The sequence below is a fragment of the Aotus nancymaae genome, unplaced genomic scaffold (assembly GCF_030222135.1).
Source record: "Aotus nancymaae isolate 86718 unplaced genomic scaffold, 86718_ANA_hifiasm-v0.15.2.pri h1tg000029l, whole genome shotgun sequence".
In the NCBI taxonomy this organism is placed as follows: domain Eukaryota; kingdom Metazoa; phylum Chordata; class Mammalia; order Primates; family Aotidae; genus Aotus; species Aotus nancymaae.
In genome coordinates, this window is record NW_026988442.1 from 63,993,264 (window position 1) to 64,011,197 (window position 17,934).

Below are 17,934 nucleotides of genomic sequence, written 5' to 3' on the forward strand. Positions count from 1 at the left end.
TGGGCTATTTTGAGGCCCTGATTGTAGACGCAGGACTGTTGGGCAAGCCAGGGGTGTGTCTGCAGGAGGGAGGGGTACACAGTATTGTGGGTCTGTTTCTCAGGTTCTTGAGTGTGAGTACATAGCTGCTCTGCAACCCAAGGGATGTGTCAGCTGCTTGGATGCTCAGGGACCTCTCCTTCTTGGAGAGAGCCACACAGTGGTTTGGTCAGCTCAAGTGAGAGTTTGCCCTGGATGGGACTGCCAGATTGGCCCTCTGACTACAAGTGTGGCAGAAAGGGCCTGGTTTCCCTGCTGTGTAGGACCAGAGTCATAGCCAATTATAGGCTCAGGCTCCATGCAGCTAGAGTTGCGGCGTTCAGCCACCTGTGGGTTTGGTGGAATGAAGATGGAACCCTAGTACTAGAAAGGTGCAGTGGCTACTGGCCTGCAGAGCAAGGCACACAGCAGAGGTGGCTCTGGCCTCAATGGTGCCATGCTGCAGCAAGTTGGTCTATAGGTGGGTGAGGGATGGAGAGTGCACACCTTATTTTCATGATCTGGAGCAATGCAACTGCTTGAATTCCAGCAGCTCTCCACCTTGACTCAGGGCTGGCTAGGACTGTGGGATTCTTCTGTGGTAAAGACTGGAGGTGTTTGTGGTGGCGGTGAGGGCTGGTGGGGATCTTCTGCTTACCTTTTCCTCGAAACAGGAAGTCCCTCCTGATTATGGGAAGATTTGATCCAGGTGCAGGAGATGGTGCTGCAGAGGCCAGATGCCTACACACTGCCCTCGTGGAGTTTCAGTCACTACCCATGTGTTTCCACTCCCCTGCTGCACTCCAGCACTCTCCCTTCAACACGCCAGACCTTAGCTGTTCATTCATTGCTGTGGTCCTTTCTCGTGGGGGATACGAGCACCAGAAGTCTCTCATCAGTCATCTTGCTTAATCTTTTAAATCTACACTTAATCTTTTTAATCTGCTTGTTGTTCCCTTCCTCTCGTGTTACAGTGTCTTTTTATAAACCCCTATAGGTTTAATCAATGTACTGAAATTTTAAAAGCAAAAGCATTAAGACATAGTATTTATCAGTTAATAAAACGGATCACTTATTCTTGGCCATGCTGACAGTTTGTCTACTTTTTGTTGCTTAAACCAGAGCCATATTGTGGTGCTTTGCATTCATTTATTTGGTTTCACTACGGTGGAATCTGGAAGAGTCCGTTGCCTGGCATTCCATTTTGATACAGTTTCATGTATTTCTGATGTACTCTAATATTGACAGGTTGAAGAGATGAGGAGCATTGTTTGACTTGTGCTACTTTTGTAATTTGTTGTATGTGTGGGAGTATCCTGAAAGAAAATATGGATTGAATAAATTATCAGATATAATGTATTTTTAGAAAAGAACTCTCAATAGAATAGAATAATTTTTTCTTTTCTTTTTTTTTTTTGAGATGGGGTCTCACTCTGTCACGCAGGCTGGAGTACAGTGGCACGATCTCAGCTCACTGCAACCTCTGCCTCCCAGAGCTCAAGCAGTCCTCCCACCTATGCCTCCTAAGTAGCTGGGACAGGCATGTGCCACCACACCCAGCTAATTTTTGTATGTTTAGTAGAGATAGAGTTTTACCATGTTGTCCAGGTTGGTCTAGAACCGCTGGGCTCAAGTGATTGACCTGCCTTGGCCTTCCAAAGTGCTGGGATTATAGGCATGAGCCACAGTGCCTAGCCATATTAATATAATTATATAAATTCAAATTTTAAAACATAAGACTATAGCCTTATGTTTGTTTTAACTTCTAATCCTAACCCCAAGATTATAGTATATTTAAAAAACTATACTTGTCCAAACAGTCTGAAATACATAAATTCAAACTATAGTTAATTGAAAAAGGCAACAAAATGTGTGGCTTGTAATATTATAAGCATTTTATTTAAAAAAAAATTGATATGGCTTCAAATGACATGTTGAGCTCTAGGAAAAACAACAAATTTTTTTTTAGGAGATGGGATCTCACTCTGTCACCCATGCTGGAGCACAGTGGCTCTATCATAGCTCACTGTAGCCTCAATCTCCTGGGCTTAGGCAATCCTCCTGCCTCTGCCTCCCAAAGCACTCAGATTATAGGTGTGAGCCATTGTAACCTGACCCTTACATGGAATTTACTGTAGACAGATTTGCTAGATGGTTAAATAGGATATTCCTCCTAGTTGCATATTGGTGAATCCTGTGTTTATTACAATATTTGGAAATAGTATAATAGTTTGTGAACATAAAAATTACTGGATGCTGGGAGGTCTAAGAAAATTATCCTGGTATGTTTGTAAAATTTAATTTTAGGAACAAAGAATGTGGAAAGGAGATGGTTATATTGGTCAGTGTAACATTAATAACTAACAAATATTTTTAGTGTATAATGTAGTTTAAATATTTGAAATGATGATAACATATTCAAGAAAAAAAGCTAACTTAAATGGTTGATTGCCTAACTAGTTACATAGTAAATTTTAGCAATACCCAGATTAGAACTAATATTATTTGAAGACTCACTTGCTAATATATTTATTATTTCAAACCATATACACACCCCATAAAATATTTGTGGGCTGATCCAAGCAAAGCATAAGTTTGTGTTTAAGTTCAGTGGAAAGAAAGCTATAAACCTATTACAACTCTCTTCACACGTATATGAAATGGAGGTATTATTAATATCCTCATTCCTTTTAGGAAAGGATTTGAAGTGGTTTTGAATAATTCATCAAAACATAAAACATTTTATGAATTAAAACAAAATTATAACCAAGGAAAAAATATATAAGCAAAATGTCAAGAGATGGAGGAAAGGAAACACCATGGATTGCTGAGAAAAACTTGCTGAAAGCAATATTTTGAGGGAGCAACTTTGTCTCATCTGTAGATGTACTCTTATTATAGGGTCTGACCTGATCCAGAGGTGAAGAAGTACCACTGTACAGTCCTTTAATGTTACTTCTCATTAAATGTCACTTCTCAGCTGGGCTATTACTGGTAGTATGACAGTTGATATCTTGAGATTGTCTCCTTTTAAGAGGACCTAGAATTCCCTATGCTTTAAAAACCATACAGGTTTTCTTCAGCACTGCCTGGAAAGAAAAGAAAAGAAAAGAAAAAAAACCATACAGGGAAAATTTTTTATTTTTGATATCTTGTTGTGAAACCTATATAATTTAAAATGAGGATCATATTTGCTTTTTTCCTTTTGGATAAGATGTTGCAATGACAAATAAGTAGCATATTGCAAATACAAATAGTATTTTGTTTTGGAAAACAGTTTACCAGTTGTCCCGGTGCCTTCACTGAGTAATCCTTTTTGTCCTAAGTTTTGATGCCATCTCTATTTTTTTTTTTTTTTTGTATATACAAACTGCGTTTCCCACTTCATTTATTTTTTGATAGTATCCTATATTTTAATATTGGAAAGAACAGTCCATTTTTACTCTTTAGAAAGGTTTTGGCTTTTCTTAAATGCAGTGGTAATATGAAGAGATATATATGATATCACAGTATAAGAGCAGTACAATGTTACAAAAAAAAGTATGCTGTATAGAAACCTTTAATTCAATAGGCTTTTAACTGATTATAATGATATTTAGTAGAGTAAATGTCAGAGAGATGTGTCATGTACTGAGACATACATTTATAAGGGCCATGTCACGTGTTTAATGTGACATGTAGAAAAGTATTTATTTTAGAACTTGGTTGTTTCTAAATTTTTATTAAAAGTTTGGGTAGGTGATTCAGAAAATACTGTATCAATCCTGGCCTTTGTTTCTTAAAAAGAGTCAGATAAGAGATGTTCTAGTTAAACCTTTCATCTGTAAAGAAGTTGAAAACTTACTTGTTAAAGAGGTCAATTTATTTATATTCTGTTCTCACTACTTGTAGTTTAGAAAGGAATATGGACTTCTTTTTATCTTTTATCTATTATTATTTCATAATCTTTTCATATTTAGTTAATAAATCATGCTTTGAAAGAACTCATGGAAATAGAAGAAGTGAGTGAAAATGTATTACAAGTTCACTTAAATGGTAAGTATGCCATCATTTTGCCATTGGAGATGATATAAACATTGTGGGGTTTTTATATGATGAAATTAAATTCACTTGTATATTTCAAATCCATTTTAATAGATTTTGAAAAGTAGATCCATGTTTTACGGCCTGTACTTAGCATACCATACACAGTATTTTTAGAAATTAAAATAATAATAATGAAGGAGTCTCAGAAGGACTCTGTTTTTTTTCTTTTTTTTAATCATTCTAATCCCAAGAAGGATTGTTTTTTGACTCTACAGAATGTTTTTATTGCTAAGTTTTAAAAAGAAAGTGATGTGAACTAACAGGCTTTGACTGGGAAAATATACTTAACTGGAAAATAACCTGCTGTATCAAATACATGTGACATTTTAATTAAATACTTTTAAATTGACTTTTAGGACTGCTGCAGATCAATGATAAAATCGCCCTAAAGGAAATCACAAGGCAGTTAAATCTGGAAAATGTAGTTGGAGATAAAGTTTTTGTAAGTATCATTTCACTTATTTTATTAAATAAGCTTCAAGGTAATATCTTTATAGCATAGGTATTTTTATATTTCTGGAAGGGTAGGGAGAGGGTCAGAAATTCTAAATTGAGGCCGGGCGTGGTGGCTCACGCCTGTAATCCCAGCACTTTGGGAGGCTGAGGCAAGTGGATCACAAGGTCAGGAGTTCGAGACCAGCCCGGCCAACATGGTGAAACCCTGTTTCTACTAAAAATACAAAAATTAACTGGGCGTGGTAGCACATGCCTGTAGTCCCAGCTACTCAGGAGGCTGAAGCAGGAGAATCATTTGAACCCAGGAGGTGAAGGCTGTAGTGAGTTGAGATCATGCACTGCACTCCAGCCTTGGAGACAGAGTGAGACTGCCTCAAAAAAAAAAAGAAATTCTAAATTTAAATATATAAGATTTTTTCGTAAAAATGTGTAATGTACAGGATACATTTAGTCATCAACTCTGTACAATATTTGGATTTTTTCATGGATTTGACTAGCTGTAAAAAAGCTAAGAAATCCAAGTTTATGTAGATATTCTGAGTTTGTTTCTTTTTCTATAAGGTGAATACTTTGGTTCTCTATCTCTGGAGATAAATTAACACATTTTTTTAAATACTGTGCTCCAGCAGCCTATTTCTACTTTTTTTGAGTCTAGTAGCCTGTGTATGGTGGAAAATGTGCTGAATTTGAAGCTGCAATAGGTGGGTTTCAGTTATGCCTTACAGCCCTTTGACTACCTGATAATCCTCAGCTAACGAGTATCTCTGAATTCAAATTCTTTGCCTGTTAATTGGGCATTATTTTATTATCTATACTTCATAGGATTATTCTAAAGAAGAAAGAGAACATTACACATCATTTAACTTAAAAAGTAATTTGCTAGATGCTAATGTGCTGTACAAATGTAAGTTATCTTACTCTGTTTTCAGAATTTATTCATACTTCATTATCATATCATCTTATAGTCTCAGGATAGTGAACATCAGTAAAAGAAACTGACTTGAAATGTTTTGAAACTTGTATTAAAGTTTTACCTTTTACCTAATATATAGGGCCTAAGGAAAACATGATAATTTAATTTTGCAGCTGCCTGAATTTTCACGATGAAATTACTTATCCTCATACTAAGTATGCATTTGGTGTGGGTTATATACATTCCAATTTCATTTTCTGGTTACTGGTGACCATGCAGTGGCATCACTCTAATCTCTGAACTGTATGCTTTGTGCTGCAGTGACACTGCCATAGTTGTGTAAGACCCCTAGCATTTATGAGTTTCTTTCTTTAATAATTAATCTATAAAAAGTTGAGTAAATTTGTCCCTTCCGTAGTCTGTAGGTCTTTGAAGTGCAATTTTGAAATGCTCCTTCTATAAGTCTAATATTCTACTTCCTGTTTAGAATGTGATGTTGAAGGTAGTGGCCTGTACTAAGCCAAAGGCAGTTCCTATTAAGTATGCTCAGTTTGGCTTTTGATTCCCAGTTGATCTGGATAACTGTTTCTGACATTTTTAAATGTTACATATTCATATTGGTTTTATGTGAAATAATAAAAGGCACAATTGTTTATCATTCTATTCTAATCTTCACTATTATTATTATCACATATAGAAATTATTAGTTTAAGTTGTATCCAAAAATGTTTTGGCTGTATTCCAAGCAAGCATAGCCAAACAGGATATGATATACATAAATTCTTCAGTATACTCTTGAATAGACAAATACTGCTATAGAAATTATTAGTTTAATTCCTTCATTATATAAATTTGGCTTCTGCTCAGAGAGCATAATTGGGTTGCCAAAGGTCATAAAATGGCAGAGGCTCAACACTATAAAAACCTAAGTCACTTAATCACTTAATTCAACCCACAGCTTTTCTGGTCTGATATAAGCATATATCTATATTATACATGCACAAATACATGTTTATAGAAGTAAATACTTAATATCAGATATAATCTTTTAAACAAAAAGCCTGAAAGACAAGCTACCTTTGAGTAACTGACCACTGATTTCCCAACTTTGTTATGTACGTATGATTTCCCAGGCTTTGTTATGTTATAGTAAATTATGGATAATACCTCCTGGTCTGCCTATCTTGGAAATAGCATAACAACAGTGAAAGTTTTTAAAACACTTATGCTATTTTTATGTTAGATATCTCAACTGGAGAACAAATAAGTGAGTTTCTTTTCTTCTTTGTATCTCCTCAAATTTAAAGTTGGCTCTTTCTTTAAATCATGAACTCTGAATGAAATAAAAATTAGTAATTTTAATGAAAAAAATATTTAAATGGGACTTTTACCCACAATCTGGAGCATCTGGATAATGCATCTACTACCTTGTTCAGTTTCATCAAGAATATTTAATTGTATCCAAAAGTGTTTTGGCTATATTCCATATAAACATAGCCAAACATGATATGATACACATAAATTATTCAACATACTCTTGAATAGACAAACATTGCTATAGTATTTGTTGTTTGAAAAAAGCCTTTTCTTGTTGTATCTCATTTAAATTAATGGTTATTTCTTTACTGGTACAAATTAATTTGAGACTTGCAAGATCCCATTGTGTTTGAAGATACAAAGTAGAATGTAGAATGCATTTCTAGGTCTCAAACTGTATTTAGAATATGGCAACTCTATAAAACTACCTTCAAATAAATTTAACATTCTTACAGATTTTGTCCAGAAAATATAAAATTTCTTACTTTTCTTTTTCTTCTTTGACCGGTTATCCTCAAGTTCTAAAATATAAAATCTCATGCATGACATATTTATTGCTGTTTTCAGTGCTGTGCTATCTTTGCTTAAATATTTAAACTTTAGATAGGAAGTATAGAGACACTCAGCAGAGTCTGGGCAGTGACTCTAGTAACTAGAAGATATACAGTATTTATGTAAAATCTGAGAATCAGACAGTCCTCTTTTGTTTTTTATTTCACCAAACTTTTAGTCATTTTTTCTCATTTTGTTGTTCAGGGAAGCTTTGCTGAAAACCTTTCATTTCTTCTGGAAGCTTTAAAAAAAGGTAAATGTTAACATATTCAGCTGTATCAAAAGATATATTTTAACTTTATTTTTTCCTTGATTATAAAGGTAATACAAGCTTTTGCCAAAAGAAAAATTCATAAAATACAGAAACATAAAAAAGAAACAATGATCACTGTATTCCCACCGTTATAACAGTGATTATCTCAATTAGCATTTAGTTTTTTATCTTTATTCACCTGCTGTATATTATTGATAGAGAGAAATTTAACATTTTACGAGAATAAAATTATCTTACCTATTGTTTTGTAATCAGTAATTTTGGTCTGCATCACCATTTTTATGATTTTCATCTTGTTTTATTAGGTGCTGTTTTATTAATCACCAATTATGGACTTGTGTGTGTTTCTAATTTTTTATAATTAAGAAGAGATACTTAGATGATCATCCAGATATTTCCTGGGGTAAATTTCTGTGGGTAGAATTCTGGGTTGAACACCACCAAATTACCTTAAAGATTCACTTCGTAAAAATATTCGATAGTACCTTTTTCTTCACAACCTCAAAAACAATTATTTTTATGTTTGCCCGTCTGATAGAAAATCTTTCATCTCTTAGTTTAATTGGAATAATTTTCTTCTTTGTTTTATTTGTGTAATTCTGATTAATTTGCATAATTCTGATAGTGGTGATGCTTACCATTCCACCTTTTTATTGACCTTTGATATTTCCTGGTTTATGTACAGTCATGTACCACATAACACTTTTAATTCAATGATAGACCACATATGTGACAGTGGACCTATTAGACTTTAAAACTGTATTTTTACTGTACCTTTTTTGTATTTAGATATGTTTAGATACACAAATACTTCCCATTGTGTTATAGTTGCCTACACTATCACATGCTTACAGGTTCATAGCCTAGGAGCAATAGGCTATGCCATATATCCTAGGTGTGTAGTAGGCTATACCATCTAGGCTTGTGTAAGTACACTCTGAGGATACTTGTACAATGATGCAATCACCTACAATACATTTCTCAGAACGAATCTGTGTTGTTAAGGGAAACATGACTATTTCCTGTTGGGTCTTTGACCTGTTTTGTTAATATTTATTTTATACTTACTTATTGGAATTTTTGTGTTTTATTTTTCTCTTCCCTTAAGTTTGGTTTGGACTTTTCTGCTGAACTTGAGTTTTACATTTCCCACATAGTTACATTTATCTAGAAAGTTTTTTCTCTCCTTCAGATTATGAAAACATTGATCCATGTTTTCACTTAATATATATATTTGTAATTCATAATTTGTTTGGAAATTTTGATTAGACCTGTAAAGTAGGGATCTAACTTTGAATAGACTAATTTTCCCCACTGATGTATAATGCACTATTTTATTAAATACTAAGATTTTATATTAGTACATAGGTCTCTTTCTAGACTTTTGAGTAATCCCTTTGGTTTTGTACCAGTATTAAATCATTTAGACACTGTATTTGTTATTTGTTGAAGTAAGTATTTCTTTTGTCAGATAATAGTTTTACTTTTTAACACAAATGTAAAGGCTGTAAGCCTAAGGTAAAAGGGATTCTTTTACTAAAGTAGTTTCCATCATTGAAGTGAGAGAAATGTAACCAAAGAAAATCATGTGGAACTTTTTTCCCCATGAAAAGCATTTCAGTTGAAATGCTGAAAGTTGTGCTTAAAGGGAGTTAAAGTGCTTTAGTTAAACTTTATAATCTAACCATTGTTTATAAAAAGGATTTCTATGAGAAATATACTTTGCATTTCTACTGAGTAAACAACTCTCTTTTAAAGCATTAGTATTGTTCATTAAGTAGTGACTTCCTTATATTTTAATCCTAAATGTTTTGGTTCTATATAGGTATAGAAAAGTCTGTTGCCAATATTGTAATCATTAAATAAGAATTATGTTTACATAATTATAAAAATAATAGTCTTTAGTCATTTAAATGATTTTTGACATTTTTCAAACAAACTATACTAGAGTCTGGGAACTAGACTGAACTTTTTTTTTTTTTTGAGACAGAGTTTCATTCTTGCTGCCCAGGCTGGAGTGATCTTGGCTCACTGCAACCTCGGTCTCCCCAGTTCAAGATATTCTCCTGCCTCAGCCTCCTAAGTAGCTGGGATTACAGGCATCTGCCAACATGCCCAGCTAATTTTTGTATTTTTATTTTATAAGAGATGGAGTTTCACCAGGTTGGTCAAGCTAGTCTTAAACCCCTGACCTTAGGTGATCCACCCACCTCAGCCTCCCAAAGTTCTGGGATTACAGGCATGAGGCACTGTGCCTGGCCTAGACCGAACTTCTTGAGAGCAGTAGGGGCTATCGTTGTCCTTTGAATAGTTTCTTTTGTTGAATGAATGTACATGCATCAGTAAATGCCCTACCCAAAGTACGCCATCAGTATGTTTGTAGAATTAAGTTTTAAAACCTGAAATACAGTAAATAGTTTAGAAACTGAGGAAAGGTGGATATAATTTCATATTGTAATGCTCTTATTTTATCTTAGGTGACCGAACTAGCAGTTGCCCAGTGATCTTCATATTAGATGAATTTGATCTTTTTGCTCATCATAAAAACCAAACACTTCTCTATAATCTTTTTGACATTTCTCAGTCTGCACAGACCCCAATAGCAGTTATTGGTCTTACATGTAGATTGGTAAGTTTTTCTCTTCATTAAAAATTTTGATTATAATATTTTAAAATTCAAGCTTAATTGCTGACACTACTAGTCTTTTTTCACTTATTTTGTCATTATGTTAAGCATTTAAAAAAAATTTGTTTCAGCAATATTTATCCTGCTTTTCAACTCAAATTGGGGAAAATGGGTAAATGGTTACCTTAGCCCGTTAATGAATACCTCCCTTCTCCCAGTGAAATAACTGAAGAAAAAAGTATGAAATCAGATTATGCTAATAAATATAATTTCTCCTTTCCTACAGCTCTTTTTCAGAAAAGTAAAACTTTCTACTAATTCATATTTCAACAGTCCTCCTTCCAGTGCTGTTTCTCTATAGAGTGACTGTCATTTGCCCCTCCTTCCCTGTACTCTCTAGCTTATTTATGATGCATGGCTTTAGTATAAACCTCCCTCATACAACACTGGCTGGTGCTCTGCATATCTTTATTTCTCCTTGCCAAAAGCAGCAGGCTATGACAGGGATCAAAGAAGCACCCTCCTTCTTGCCAAAAACAAAAAATCTTCCTTTGGGTGGAAGTGGCTGTGGTAAGTGTTGTTGACCCAGTGAAGGACCAAATAAAAGGTCAGTAGCTTCTTAGCAGTGTTATCAGATATTCTTTTTTGTTCTGTATATATAATTCTCCAACTGTTTAGTTCTTTCAAGTGTAATTTTTTTCTTTTCTGAGATAGAGTCTTGCTCTGTTGCCCAGGCTGGAGTGCAGTGGCGTGATCTCGGCTTACTGCAACCTCCACCTCCTGGGTTCAAGTGATTCTCCTGCCTCAGCCTCCCAAGTAGCTGGGACTACAGGCATCTGCCACCATGCCCAGCTAATTTTTGCATTTTTAGTAGAGACAGGGTTTCACCATGTTGGCCAGGCTGCTTTTGAACTCCTGACCTTGTGATCTGCCTGCCTCGGCCTCCCTAAGTGCTGGGATTACAGGTGTGAGCCACCATGCCTGGCCTCACGTACATTTTTATCTGTATCCATGTTTATAGGGAGAGAGCAAAAGGATAGAGAGAGTAGTGACTTTGTCAGCAAGCATCTTCTTCCCCATTGGGAGTAATCCCATTTTTGTTTTTTTGTTTTGTTTTTACTATTCCCTATATGCCCACATTGTCAATTTCTGTCCTTACTACCTACTACAAAGACATCATGTACTTCCATCTCTTTTCATTCCCAAGTTTAGGCTCTTAATTGTTGCTTGTGTAGATTATTACTTTCACTGTCTGCCTATATGGGTGACCTAGAACTCTTTCTTAATAGAAAATAAATGTGCAATATCTGTATCTCTGAATATAACCTTTCTTCTCTTTTAGTTCACATGCTGGCACTATACTTTTATTTGACCTCATAAAAACATTCAAAATTTTTTATTCACCCTCCCGCCTCTACCTCAGGCTATTAGTCTTTCCTGTCCTCCTTCTCAACTAACCATGATCTCATTTTGCTCACTTGAATTCTCTCTGGTATATCATGATTTTTTGACCTAGGTATTATGAGAGTCATCTGACTAGACATGGAAATGTATATTTCTGGGCTTAACCAACCCCCGTTTAAAAAAACTTTATTCTGTAATGTTTCAACAATATACATAGGAGAGAATAAATAATGAACCCTGAATTCCCTTCTCCACTCATTGTCAAGATTCAATTACTACAGACTAGTTTTATTTATCCTCTACATCTCCCTTCATTCCCTCCCTTCATTATTTTGAGGCAAAAACTAAGTATTATGTCATTTTATCAGTATTTTATAATGTATTTTTAGGAGATAAGGGCTCTTTAAAAATATATTTCTCTAATATAATTGTTATATTAGCTGTAATTTCTTAAAGTCATCAAATAGCATGTCAGTGTTCATGTTTGGGGTTGGGAGTTTTTTTAAACGACTTTATTGAGATATAATTTATACCATGCAATTCGCTCATTTAAATCATACAATTAACAGAGTTTTTGTTTATTTATAGAGTTGTGCATTTATCACCACAATTTAAGAGCCTCATACTTTTAAGCCTTCACCCCAATCCCCTGTTCCCTCCCCAGCCCTAGGCAACGACTACTTTCTGACTGTTATTTTTGAATCATACAACATATAGTTTTGTGTGACTGGCTTCTTTAACATGTTTTCAGGGTTGATCTGTGTTAGAGCACATATCAGTCCTTTATTCCTTTTTATTGCCAAATAATATTCTGTTGTATAGATATATCACACTTTGTTTATCCATTCATCAGTGGATGGACATTTGGGTTGTTTACATTTCTTAAGCCATTAAAAATAATACTGCTGCAAACATTCACATACACTTTTTTTTTGCAGTTATCTGGTTTCATTTCCCTTAAGTTGTATACCTTGGAGTGTAACTGTTGAGTAATATGGTATTCTGTGTACTGTAACATATTTTGAAAAATTGCTTAAGTTCAGTATTAAAAAGAGATTTAGGAATGACAATTCCTGCCATATATGTGACTTAGGAAGACAGCTTACCTATTGTGCTTCTGATGTCTTGGATAGTTCCAATGCCTATCAGTTTTGTGGAAGTATTTTCTTCATTTAAGAACACTTTATATGTCCTTACAAGTAGTACATGTTAGTTATCCTTTGGTTTTTAGTGTTCTTCGACAGTAAATTTGATTCCTGATTTCTTAAGGAAAAACAGCACAAATACAAATAGGATCTAAAAACATTACTATTTTTTAAAAAAAAAAAAGCCAGCAGTTAACTTACAAATGACATGTTGCATTTCTGCCACTTTCCTATCCTAAAGTTGATTCCTGCTGCCTATCATGCTATTAATTTTTTAATCTTAGTTCTTCAATTCCTTATTGAAACTTTTGATGTTACTGTGACAGGTAGCTCTTCAATATAGTCAGTTAACAATCATATTGGGTCTTGGAATGTTACAGATTAGCTGAGAGTAACATGGTAAGAAAAAGGCATGGCATCACCAAGCCAGCAGATGCTGGGAGGGGGAGGGGATTATTTAGTTTGCATAAAATGTTTTAAGTGTTTATATATTACAGACTAAACATTAATAATTATAAGTGATAGTTTACTTATACCTCTAACATTGATACAGTGTTTTTGTTTTGTTTTGTTTTTTAACATGCATCTTACTTACAGAGATTTCTGTTTGATTTTAAGGATATTTTGGAACTCTTAGAAAAAAGAGTGAAGTCACGATTTTCTCACCGTCAGATACACTTAATGAATTCATTTGGTTTTCCACAGTATGTTAAAATATTTAAAGAACAGTTATCTCTACCTGCAGAATTTCCCGACAAGCTTTTTGCTGAGAAGTGGAATGAGAATGTTCAGGTAACTTAAAGGGAATACAGTTAAATGTTCCTTACTTTATGATTTAAAGCAATTAAAACACAAATTTTAGAAATTAGTAAATTAACATAAAGCTTCTAATATTGCTGGGGTATAAAGCTGCAGGAATACAAACTATATACTTTTTAAAAATTTTCTTCTGAAAACAGTTGAAATGTCATATCTCCTAAATTCTATCTCTCTCTCTTTTTTTTTTTTTTTTTAAAAGACAGGCTTTCACCATGTTGGTCAGGCTGGTCTTGAACTCCCAACCTCAGGTGATCGACCTGCCTTGGCCTCCAAAGTGCTTGGATTACAGGTGTGAGCCACCACGCCCGGCCAAATTCTATCTCAAAAGAACATCACAGTTATGCTTTAGGATTTCTATTAGTAGTTTTTGATATTTTACATATTTAGCAATAATAATAACTAGTAAATAATGATAAATGTTAGTGAGTCATACCTATTATGTGTGGATTTTTTGTTTTCCAGTTTTCATTAGCAACTTCAGCTTTTATTTTCTTGAGCCTTAAGAAGCAGTCCAGCCTGTGGCACCTCTGGTTATATTATCTAATAGGTGATCACATCTCACAGTCCCTGGAGACCTGAGAGTCTTAGATACAAAGGCAGATTCTTATGTTGTTTTAAAGATTTGCCAAGGCTTTGAGACTGTAAGTTTACCTGTGCTTAAAATATACTCAACACACTAGCATCTTTTTAATCTTATGCTGACAAGAGGTTTCAGTTGGGAAAGAGAAAGGAGGGAATATGCAGGTGAGTGTGTATTTAATAACATGATTGAAAAACATTGTTAATGAATAAGTCCCTTATGGTAGACTCTCAAAAATAATTGGCCTCTTGAGCCTGAAAAATAATATAGAGTCCCTGGTTCTGAAGGAATTGGGAAAAACTGATTTATAATATTAAAATACTGGTATGGATAGTTAGATCTTTGAATAGAATTGCAGTCTATATTCACTGACTATAAAAAAAGATTGTTTTATTTTAAAGCAATAGTGATAGATTGTATTTTTACCATGAATTCTTAAATACCAATGCTAAATTGGAAGCGTTTTGCATTAGTTTGTTCTTTAAATGATTATTGTTTTGATTATAAAATATAGTCTCATGTAAGCACTATTTTGTCACATTTCATTTTTTTAATCATAAAAGTTTATTGAACAAAATTTAATCAGTGCAAAAGAATAGATGATAAATAGGATAAATAGTGGATGTTTCCCTTAAAACTATGCCAATTCTCCTTTCTACTATGGAGTAATTACTTGGTCTATAACATTGCAAAGTTTACATACATGCTAAATATGTTGTTTTTACAGAAAGGACTCAAAGCCTACATATTTTTATATTACTTTTTTTCCCATTGTTATGACTGATAATTTCCTGTTCAGTACAACTCTACATAATTCTATGTTAAAATTGCTGACATTATCTTTAAAATTCAGATATTGTGCCTCGATATAATTAGGTATGGATCCTCTCTTCTACTCAAATTAATCTTGCCTGGGACTCAGATCTTTCAGTTACCTGTGGCAAGTGTCTTTGATACTGTTTCTAATTATAGGATTCCATCTATAGGAGCACTTTCTTTGTAGCTGGTACTCCCACAGCATCCCCTCTTACTGGGGTCTGGTGTGGACCAGACCTCTGGATCTTCAGCTTTCAGATCTACTTTTCAGTGCCTCACAGACTTTCATCTTCTATAACTCCTAAACTGATTGTCTTATTCCACCAGTATGTTTTTTTGGTTGTTTTAGAGATTCAGTGTAGTCTTCCATTCAGTGTAGTCTTCCATTTAAATGTCTGTACTTTCCATGGGCTCTTATTTTTTCCATACCTGCTCACACTTAATCTTCCTAAAGTGACTACATGGTCCAGGTTGCATTGTGCCATCCTTCATCCCCTGTCCTTCCCAACTGTCTTGCATTCTGAGCATCCAAAAGTGGGTATATAAATAAAGAGGATGCTGGGAGTTACTGGTGAAGAAGCATAACTCTGCATGACTTGGAAAATGGTAACCATTTGTTAGTAGCATAGCTCAGCTCTAGCTTTCTGGACTTTTGTTGCATACCTTAAATCCCCTGAATGTGAGCACTATCCTGTCATCTTTTTGATAGTCTTAATAGTAGGTTTCATTAAGTAGAACCAGCATCACTGGTGTTTGTGTCTCTGAGTTCTAATATTTTCTTCCCCTATCCTGATTGTCTTATGCCTCTCTTTGGTATGCGAATAAAATGAGCTTCACTTGAAAAATCTGTCAGCACCATGGTCAGAGTCCCGGCCTTGTGGAGTAGGGTGGTAGCTGCATTAAAGGAGCTATTCTTTCTCTTAGTGCTGATAATCCAGCAGGTTATTTTTAACGGCAAGATTAAACCAAAAGCAGTGATACAGATAACAGGTCACACATGGAATCTCATCCAAGAAATATCTTCAGGATAAGATTGAACCTGGATATCCTGCCTAATTTGAAGGTTTGTTTTAGCCCTACTTCAAATGACTCAAGTAAACAGAGTAGACTCTATCTTAGCATGGCAGTATAAGAGGGATCCTTTAAAAAGAACATTTGAAGGAATCATACCTTATTCTCCTCAAATGAAATCTCCCAAAGTATTGTAGCTAAGTTCAACTGGTTATTGATAATAGCCTTATCCTCAAATAGGGTATGGTGTTTGAATCAAGATGGCATTAAAAATGTAATAAAAGAGGTAGGCAATTTTTTTGTTTGTTCAAATGACTCATGTTAATAAGGTAGGCATTTTAAAAAGCAGATTAAGTAATTATAGAAGCAAGAAGGTGACCACTTTCAGAAAGAGAGGGAGTTGGAGTCAAACCACTAAAACTAAAGAGATGAAGTAGCAAGGTGGAGTACAGACTAATCTCTGAAGCATCATGTCAAAGAGAGGCAAATACAGATTTTAAAAATAATTGATTCTTTTGCAAAGAAAAGTTTTAGAATCAATTTTGTCCCAGGTGATTTTCTTTAGTTGTCCTAAGTGCTCTGATTTTACCACATCAACTTTTACAAGTTACAGATTACAGAAGCCAAGACTATAGTTTGCCTCTGATATTTAGTCACATATTTATCTTCCATATTGCAATTTTAAAACTGTGGAAAAGCTAAAAAAATTTTTATAATTTCCAAAAGGTTTGTATTACTTTGCTTTGTTATTTTATGTTCACCTTGTGTACTTCCAAGGATATTCTACCATGTTTGTGACAGAAAAATATACATATAGTAACAGGAAGCCCTTTAAAATACAAAAAGAAGACTAGAAACAATAGCAAGGGAGTGGGAACTATAATGAAGACAATCTGTTTCCTGAGAGTATAAAATTTCATTCCAATGGACTAGAACTTACTTCTGAATCTGGTCTTAGAGTAGAAAAAGTATACATGTAGTTATAGCTCTAGAAAATACAAAAATGCTTAGTTTTTTGGGCTTCTCTTTTAAAAGGAAAAAGAATCCTTATTCCATGCAGATGACTTTTGAAAAATTATGTCAATCTTTTCTAAGCCTTCCTTGGCTCTTTGACCTCAGAATTTACTCTCTTTTCATGTAATCTTTTCTTCAGTGCCAATGTTCCTCACCTTCCGTTCAACCCTGATATACTGTAGTCACTGGCCTCTTTAGATGCTGCTTTCTCAAAGGGCCCTGGTGATCTTTGGATTTCTAAAGCCATTAGCCTCTTCTCAAATATATCTTATCTAAATTTTACAAAGTAGTTTATATCATTGAACCCCACTTCTCTCTTGAAACTTTCTTCCCTTATTTTCTAGACCTCTGCTCTGTCTTGGATTCTCTTCCAGTCTTTGGTATCTTTCTTACTTTCTTAGTTTTTCTCTTTTCCCACCTAATACTTAAATATTGATAATCCAAGATTCATTTCTTGACCACCTTTCACTTTTCACGGGCCATTTTGTTTCCCATAGATCATCTGTGATTTTTATCTTCTACTTTTCAAACACTTCCTTCTTTTCTGATACCAGCTAATTCTCTACCAGATGTATCTCCTATAAATTCTTAATTTTCTTTTGTCTTCATACAACTCAGATAATTCAGACCCTCCTTACCTCTTGTCTGGACAGCTACCTCCAATTAGGTTTTTCTGCCTTTGTTTTTTTGTACATTCATTTTGCCAGTAACTGAAACTTGAGTATGTGACTACTCATTTTCTGCCAATATGCCATGATTTTTCCTACTACTCATGTTGTTCCCTGTAACTGAAATGGTCTTCCCTCTTCTTTTTTAAATCTCTTTTCTCATCCAGTTTAAGCATTCTTTGTAATGCTTTACTTTGTTTATCTAGGTACAGTAACTCATGCTCTTGTGTTTTTA

At 34.4% G+C, this 17,934-nt stretch overlaps 1 protein-coding gene across 8 annotated transcripts in view; it reads left to right on the forward strand.

Annotated features, from left to right (window-relative positions):
• The window catches only part of ORC4 (origin recognition complex subunit 4), a 75,223-nt gene that overhangs the window by 49,261 nt on the left and 8,028 nt on the right, over nt 1-17,934 (forward strand). For all 8 annotated transcript variants that reach the window (XM_064382797.1, XM_012457106.3, XM_012457107.3 and 5 more), the window contains 5 exons: nt 3,978-4,053; nt 4,461-4,546; nt 7,547-7,595; nt 10,094-10,245; nt 13,410-13,583. In XM_064382797.1, coding sequence (XP_064238867.1) covers nt 3,978-4,053; nt 4,461-4,546; nt 7,547-7,595; nt 10,094-10,245; nt 13,410-13,583 — 537 coding nt within the window. The remainder of the gene's footprint in view (nt 1-3,977; nt 4,054-4,460; nt 4,547-7,546; nt 7,596-10,093; nt 10,246-13,409; nt 13,584-17,934) is intronic.